This window comes from Parus major, chromosome 22, assembly GCF_001522545.3.
Source record: "Parus major isolate Abel chromosome 22, Parus_major1.1, whole genome shotgun sequence".
Lineage (NCBI taxonomy): Eukaryota > Metazoa > Chordata > Aves > Passeriformes > Paridae > Parus > Parus major.
Genome location: NC_031790.1, coordinates 2,545,069 through 2,553,060, shown reverse-complemented (window position 1 = coordinate 2,553,060; position 7,992 = coordinate 2,545,069). Strand labels below are relative to the sequence as shown.

The 7,992-nt window shown below is 60.1% G+C and overlaps 1 protein-coding gene across 3 annotated transcripts in view; it reads left to right on the top strand.

Annotated features, from left to right (window-relative positions):
- Window positions 1–44: 44 nt before the first annotated feature.
- SLC39A14 (solute carrier family 39 member 14) overlaps window positions 45–7,992 on the top strand; it is an 11,406-nt gene continuing 3,458 nt past the window's right edge. Inside the window, exons 1-8 of one of the 3 annotated variants that reach the window (XM_015648936.1) lie at window positions 45–93; window positions 3,018–3,079; window positions 3,292–3,561; window positions 3,683–3,869; window positions 5,834–6,003; window positions 6,509–6,631; window positions 6,900–7,085; window positions 7,245–7,452. In XM_015648936.1, coding sequence (XP_015504422.1) covers window positions 3,077–3,079; window positions 3,292–3,561; window positions 3,683–3,869; window positions 5,834–6,003; window positions 6,509–6,631; window positions 6,900–7,085; window positions 7,245–7,452 — 1,147 coding nt within the window. In that variant the 5' untranslated portion in view covers window positions 45–93; window positions 3,018–3,076. Of the gene's footprint in view, window positions 94–267; window positions 1,278–1,308; window positions 3,080–3,291; window positions 3,562–3,682; window positions 3,870–4,432; window positions 4,603–5,833; window positions 6,004–6,508; window positions 6,632–6,899; window positions 7,086–7,244; window positions 7,453–7,992 lie in introns of those variants that run through there. The other 2 variants (XM_015648937.3, XM_033519449.1) reach the window with 2 other exon arrangements.

Below are 7,992 nucleotides of genomic sequence, written 5' to 3'. Positions count from 1 at the left end.
GGCAGCGGCAGCCAATGGGAGCGCTCCCCGTGCCGGCGGCCGCGCATGCGCCCTGTGCGGCCCCGAGCGGCGGCGGCGGGAGCGGGAGCGGAGGTAGGATCGGGATATACCGGGATGGACCGGGACGGACTGGGATAGGCACGGCAGCCCTGCCATGCCACAGGGAACGGCTGCGGGGACGGGCCGCCGTGGGGAGGGAGGTAGCGGGCCGTGGGGAGCGGGCTGGGGCCGGCCCCGAGCCCCGGATGGGGATGGGGGATGCAGGGAGGGATGTAGGATGCAGGGAAGGATGCAGGGAGCGGCTGTTTAGGGTTTGGGACAGGGCCTAGGGCCTGGAGACAGCCATGGGGGCTCGTTTTGGGACAGCCCCTGGGGTCTGGGGCAGGTGAGGGTGCAGGTGAAGGTGGGTTCTGAGGTGTACGACACTGTTATGGGTGCAGGACGCAGTTTTGGGATGCAGGGCCCAGTTATGGGGTCTGGCGCCACCAGCAGAAGCTGTGGGATCAGGCAGCAGCGGTGGGATGGGGCAGGGACTGGGGGACAGCAGCAGCTCCGGTGCAGGGGCCACTGGGCAGGACTGGGTGTCGGTGTGGGGTGGGATTCCCGGGGTGTCTCCACCTGCCCGCCCCGGGGCCTGCCATCACGGGAAAGGAAGGGACAGGACCCTGCCCGGAGGCTCCGGGGGCAGCCCAGGGTATCCGTAACCCAGGAACGTGTCCGCTGCCCGCCCCGGGACGAGCCGCCGGGAATGGAAAAACCTCCCTCCTCCTCCTCCTCCTTGCCGCAGGACACGTGGAGCGGCGTTTGCTCCGGAAGGAGCGGGATGGGTCCCGGAGGGGGTGGGGGTGGAATTTGGGGGCCCCCGCTGCCCCCCTCCCCTCCAGGTTTGCGCCAGCCAGCTGTCCCTGCGCGGGATTTCGGGAAGCGTCTGCCTGACGTCGCCGGGTCATGCTCGGCTGTGCCAGCGGTTCTTATTCCCTTCAGGAAGGCGTCACCTTCCCGGGAGCAGGGGGGGAGGGATGCATGTGGATTGCGGCCGGGATCGAGGATCTCTGGGAAGTGAAGCCCAGGGAGATGGGAAGGGTTTGCCCGGCCTTGGGAGCTGCGTTGTGCTGTCGTGGCTGCCGGGCATCGCTCCCGGGCACATCCCTCCCGGGCAGCCGTCCCTTCCCGTGGCAGCGGTTTGTCCCCGTGCCCCATCCCGAGGAGCGATAAAGTAGGTCAGGCGCTGGCTCCAGGCTCCGGGAACTCATCCCGGTGGAAGGACGCCCTTGAAGGTAGCGGGCAGGAGGCCGGGGGGCTGCGGAGGGGTCGCGGCTGGCGGTGGGGATGGCGAGGGTCGCTGTTCTTTGGTGTTTGCCGCAGCGCGTTTGTCCCGGGAGGCCGGGCCGGGTGTGCTCGGCACCCTCCTGCCTTGCCCTGAGATTCCAGCAGGTCGGAGCCCCCCGGGATGTCCCTCTTTGGGCCCTTCTCTTCCGCAGGGGCGGCTCCTCCACCTCGTTTTGCCCTAAAACGGAGCGAGCCCGTGCAGCTCCGGCCGCTGCCCCGCTCTGCCCGTTCAGCGCTTCCTGCCTTGCCTTTGGCAGCTGAGGGAAAGTTGAGGTCCGGTTTTCTACCCTGGGTGTATCCGGCTCAGCCCGGCTTTAGGAGAAACCCCCGGGAGGGGTTTTGGCAGCGGGGAGAGCTGCGTGCCTTGGCACAGACCGGGACATCGGTGCGCAGGGAGCGGGACGGCTCCCGAAGGCACGGGGGACACGGGGAGCGCTCGGCTGGGAAGGGCAGCCAGCGGGGACGTGCGGCCAGCCGGGACAGACCTTTAGCACGGTGGGATGTTTGCCAGCACCTGTGGGAGTCACACATAGGTGACTGGATGCCCCACGTAGCCCAGGAGGAGCCACCTGGAAGGGTGGATTTGGGATAGGGAGGCAGAGGAAGGGTCTGGGCTCGCTGGGGGATGCTGAAGAGGCAGAGTGTCCCTCGGGGCTCCGAATTCAGCGGGGTGTTCCCAGCACCAGCACCGCTCTGGGTGGGCTCCCTCCCTCGTTTTGGGAGGAGAGGGGTTAAGTCAAAGCATCCGAGCTAAGCCCTGGCAGGAGGAGGCTAAAACCTCCCTGAGAACAAAGCTTACAAAGTGGTGGTAAGCTGGTAAAACCTGTGGGAATGTGGGAGCCTTCAGGAGGAGCGGGGTCCTGGATGGGGAGCGGGGTCCTGCAGTTCCCCGGCAGCCCCTCGGCGTGGAAATCCTGGCCCCAGGTTATTTTTGGAACAATTGCTTGGCCAGGCTTCAAAAATGTCCTGGTTTTTGGAAGAGACTGGAGCCTGTGAGCCGTCAGCACAGGCCAGGCACTGCGGGGTGTCCAGGGCTGGGTCGGGAGCATCAGGGAAGGGAAGCCAGGGGGATCAGGAGGTGTGCCTGGAGCCCACACGGGGATCAGGATGGCTGCTGCACTACTGGGAGGCAGCAGACTTTTATTTTCTCCTTGCGAATCCCAAATTTGCCATCTGCCTCTCAGGGAAGCTTTTCCAGGCAGGCAGCCTGAGCTCCAGGCTCTTGGGTGCCTCCCAAGGTGGACGTGCAGGTCGTGCCTGTCGTTGCCCTCCCCTCCCTGAGCCCCTTCCTTTGCACCCCGGGGCTGTGCCACCCCTCTTTTATCAATTCCCAGCACATATGAAAGAGGCACAGAGGGCAATGATTGATTCTGGGCAAACACTATAAAGGCACCTGCAGTTAGAGCAGGGAAGCACTCGGTTCATGGTAATTATCCTGGTTAAATTATAACCTAATGAACAGGCCACCTCTGTCCCTGGGGCTCCCGTGCTCCTCCGGGTGCTGGCATTGAGGTCCCAGAGATGTTTGTGTCCCAGCCCCTGTGACGCCGAGGGGACCCACGTGTGGCCAAGGGCTGGAGCGTGACTCCTCACCTCCCGGAGAGCTGCATTTGGGGCTGGCACAGCTGGATTTTGGCACAGCCCTCCTTGCAGCCCTGCCTGCTTCCCGACCATCCTGCTCTTCCCAGGATCCCCGAGGTGCTGTGGAGCTGGAGAGCCCCCGGAAGCCAGGTCCTGGCAGCCCCTCATGGTGAGTGAGGGGCTTGGGGTGGCTCAGCGTGGAGGAGGAGAGGGTGGTCTTGCATGGAAAAATTGTGGAAAAATGCTCTGTCCTCATCAGGATCTGGGTGCTCCCAGTGCTGTTCTGCCTTTCCCTGAGGATAAATCCATTGGTGGGGTGGAGGAGCCGTAGTTGGAGCGCTGGGAATGCCAAAGCCAACAGCGGTGTGGTTTCTCTCCCAGCATCCCAGACACACCATGATCCCCAGCGTGGGCCCCCGGAGCTGCTGCCTGCTCCTGCTGCTCTGCCTCCTCCCCTGCCCACAGGTCTGGGCGGGCAGGGACAGCACCAGAGTCTCCGCAGCCTCCTTCCTGCAGGATCTGCTCCAGCGGTACGGGGAGAGCCAGACTTTGAGCCTGAAGCAGCTCAAGGCCCTGCTGAACCGCCTGGATGTGGGAGTGGGACACGCCAATGTCTCCCAAACGCCTCAGCAGCGCCTGAACCTCTCCCGGGTAAGGAGGGGGACCCCTAAATCCTCCCTGCAGACCCCCAAAACCTCCCTGCAGGCTCCTGGAATCTCCCTGCGGAGCTGTGGGGATCTCAAGGCACCTTCCTGTCCCTTCCCCATCCCAGTGCTTCAGCTCCGTGGAGCTTTTCGCCATCCACAACCTGAGCGAGGGCTCCCCTGTGGGGCACAGTGAGTTCAAGGAGTTCTGCCCCGCCATCCTGCAGCAGCTGGAGTCAGGGGCGTGTGCCTCCGAAAACCTGGAAAATGAGGAGAATGAGCAGACAGAGGAGAGCAAGCCCAGCTCAGCTGAAGGTAATTGGGATGCTGGGGGGACCACGGGCACTGCCTGGGCACATGAGGAGCAACCACTTCCCACTCCTGGGAATTCCCTGCCTCCAGCAGCTGGGAATCCTGACCGAGTTTTCCTCACTGTGGATTGTGCCGTGGTGTGGTTTTGCTGGGATAAACTCTGTGCCTCCGGGATAGCTGGATGAGGAGGGGACTCTGATAGTTGGATGTGGAGTTCCCGTGGGTGGGAGGGAGTGACCTGGCCCCTGGAGGGACCTGCTGGCCTCCAGCCACCGGCAGATGTTCAACCAGCTCCTGCCTATCCCGGTCCCAGCGATGCCCAAGGTCTTGGATCAGCTGCCCTGAGCACAGCTCGGCTTCTCCCACGCTGGGACTTGGGAAAACCTTTTCCAAGGAACCCAGTGGCTTCATTCCCACCTTCCCTGCACCAAACACAACGGTTTTGTCACAGCTGGAGCATCCGGAGCACGGGGAACAGCCCTGGAGCCAGCCTTTCCCACCTGCCCGGGTCCGGGCTCTCCGAGAGCCTCGGTAATGTCTGGCCCTCGTTTCTTCTCGTTCCGCAGTGTGGGGCTTTGGTTTTCTCAGTGTGTCCATGATTAACGTGGCCTCCCTGCTCGGAGTCCTCATCGTTCCGTGTTCCCAGAAGGCCTTTTTCAGCCGGGTGCTCCTGTTTTTCATCGCGCTCTCCATCGGCACGCTGCTCTCTAACGCGCTCTTCCAGCTCATCCCAGAGGTGCGGTAGAACGTCCCTGCCTCTCTCCCATCTCCGGGGGCAGCTCCCTGGGCGCCCTCTCTGCCTCCACCCCGCCGAATCGATCCGACCCCTCGTCACTTGAGGCTCAGGGCTTGGCTCAAGGGGCTCCGCAGGGCTTTTCTCATCCCTCTGAGCACCAGGAAACCCTCAGTGTCCTCCACCCCTGCCACGTCTGAGGAGTGGGAGTGTGCTGGGAGAAGCTGTTCGCTCCTGCTCTGTGTGTCCAGGAGTTTATCCCTTGGAGGGATGTGCTCAGCCACGCTTGTGGCAGCAGTATTGGCATGAGCCAGAGGGAAAAACATGTGAAATATCCATGAAAATATGATTAAATATCCGTATAAAAGCATGGAGAACAGCCTGGAGAAGCACCAGCTTCTTCTGGAATTAGCCAACTTCTACAAATCCTTTAATTGCCTTTTTTCTTTTCCTCCTCTGCCTGATTTCCCAGGCCGATGTTCCCACAAGGGTTCTGGCTTCCTTGAGGTTTCCCGGTGCTCTGATGGGACCAACGGAAATATCGCAAATTAATTGTGTTGTAATTGCGCAGTTCTGGAGCTGAATAAATCCACCTGGATTGGAAACCTTAGCAACATGGTCCAGGATGAGCTGGATTTGGCACATCCAGCCTTAAAATTACAGCGGGTTTTTCCCCCTGGTGTTGCCTGTTGTGCTGCTGGGCAGTGAACACCTCATCCATGCTGGCAGTGGGATTTTTTTTCCAAGGTGCCTTTTCAGCTCCAGACCTGCAACTTTTATTTGCTGCACATAGAAACCAAGCGCCTCTAATTCCCGATCTGCTGGGAATTGAAATGCCGGAGGTACGCTCCAGCCCTGCCGGCACCCGGAGCACCCCACAGGGACCGGCTGCAGGGCAGGGATGGAGCATACGAGGCGCTCAGGGGACCCAGGCTCTCTGTGGCTTGGGAATGGTCCGTGTAGCAGAGCTGGGGGCTGGCTGGGACACGGCCCAGCTGCCAAAACTCAGCTGAGATTCCCAAACTTTCCCAAAGCCACTCAGCGCCGGGTTCGCCCTTTGGAGGTGGCGCCAGATGAACAACAATCACTAATGAATGTCCTCTTGTCTCCCCTCTCTCCCTCCCTCCTCTCTCTGTCCTGTTGGTGTGGATTCCTTCCCTGCCCATCCCCACGTTGATCTCGTCCCTTCCCGTCTCCCGTCTCCTGTCTCCCGGGGTGGGTTTGGCTCTGCCAGTCTGGGGTTACGGTTTCCTCTGCGTCTCCGTCATCTCCCTGTGCTCGCTGGTGGGAGCCAGCGTGGTGCCCTTCATGAAGAAGACCTTTTACAAGCGGCTGCTCCTCTACTTCATAGCTCTGGCGATTGGAACTCTCTACTCCAACGCCCTCTTCCAGCTCATTCCCGAGGTAGGGAGAGGACTGGTGGGTTTGTGCTTTTCTCTCTCTCTGGGGCTGTTTCTGGGCACTCGCTGGCTGGAGAAGGGGAAGGCGGCATTGGAGGGGAGCCCTGAGCGAGGTATGGAGGGCTGGAAGCCACTCGGAGCTGGAGTTTGGAAGGGAGTTGCTCCAGGGAGATCCCCGGTCTGCTTCAAGCAGAGAATCTTGGTTTTATTGCCTTTTCTGGCTTTTTCTAGCCCGGGAGGCAGGTCCCCTGTGCAGAGCGGAGCCTGGTTTTGGCATCCCTGCCCCAGTGCAGGATCCAATGCCTTGGGGTACAGCCGGCTTGGATGAGGGAATGAGGGAGATTAAAGGTGCACAAAAGTGTTTTCTGAGCTTGTCCCCAAAGCAGCTGCTCCCCAGAGAGAGCTCAGAGCTGTGTCACCCCTCCAGTGTCACTCCAGGGGCAAAGGCAGATGAAGGACACTGCCAGGGCCTGCTCCTCATCCTCTCCCATGTCCCCTCCTGCCTGCAGGCGTTTGGATTCAACCCTCAGGAAGATTATTATGTTTCTAAATCCGCTGTGGTGTTCGGGGGCTTCTACCTCTTCTTCTTCACAGAGAAGATCCTGAAGATGCTTCTGAAGCAGAAGGACCAGGTGAGGTGGAGCAGGGCATGGTGGGGCAGGAAACGGCAGGAATTTCAGGTGAGGGACAGAAAACAGCAGGGATATCAGGATGGCTGGGTGGGAAACAGCAGGAATATTGGGTTGCAGGGCGGGAAAGAGCAGGAATATCTGGGTAGTGGGGTAACAGCAGGAATTTCAGGGTGGTGGGGCAGGAAAGAGCAGGAATGTCAGGATAGCAGGGTGAGAAAGAGCAGGAATATCGGGATGACTGACAATCCTGGATCCCCTGATCCCACAGCACCACCATGGGCACAGCCACTACGGCCCCGAGGCTCTGCCCTCCAAGAAGGACCGTGAGGAGGGGGTCACGGAGAAGCTGCAGAACGGGGACCTGGACCACATGATCCCACACATCACCAATGACCTGGAATGCAAGCCCCCCTCTGGGGATGAGAAGGCTGTGGTGGGCTCCCTCTCTGTCCAGGTGAGCACCTCATCCCATGGCATTGTGACAAAACAGTTAAAACCAGCTTTTTCTGCATGTGATGGGAGCAAACAGCTCCGCTGTGTGGGTTTAATGAATGGGGGGGTGGATCAGTGACCCCAGCTGGGTGCTGAGCCCTGTTTTGGGGTGCTGTGGCAGGACCTGCAGGCCTCCCAGAGCGCGTGCTACTGGCTGAAGGAGGTGAGGTACTCGGACATTGGGACGCTGGCCTGGATGATCACCCTCAGTGACGGCCTCCACAACTTCATCGACGGCCTGGCCATCGGCGCGTCCTTCACCGTGTCTGTCTTCCAAGGGATCAGCACCTCCGTGGCCATACTCTGCGAGGAGTTCCCACACGAGCTGGGTACGTGGCTCCTCAGATCTGCCCCTGCTCCAGCCTTTTTCCATCCAGAAAGGCAGATTTGGGGTGGAATAAACAGTGATGCTGCTGAGGGGAGGGGGAAAGGGAGGGCTGTAAACTGCTCTGAGTAATCGCCGCTCTAAAAATAACGAGGTAATATGATGTCTGAGATTTAAATTTAGATGGAGGCATCTGAAGACAAAAAAAAAAAAAAGCCCTCAACACTATTGGTTTGGGAAGGGGGAGGCGGGTTTGGGTGGGAATGTCTGAATTTAGGGGCAGTGGAGTGGTCAGTGGGGGAGTGAATGTGTGGGTTTAGGGACAGTGCTGTGATCAGTGAGTGGGAGGCAAGTTTGGGTTTGAATGTCCAAATTTAGGGGCATTTGAGGGGGGAGGCGGGGTTTGGGTGTGAATGTCTGAATTTAGGAGTAGTGGAATGGTCAGTGGAGGAGAGGCAGGTTTGGGTGTGAATGTCTGAATTTAGGAGTAGTGGAATGGTCAGTGGAGGAGAGGCAGGTTTGGGTGTGAATGTCTGAATTTAGG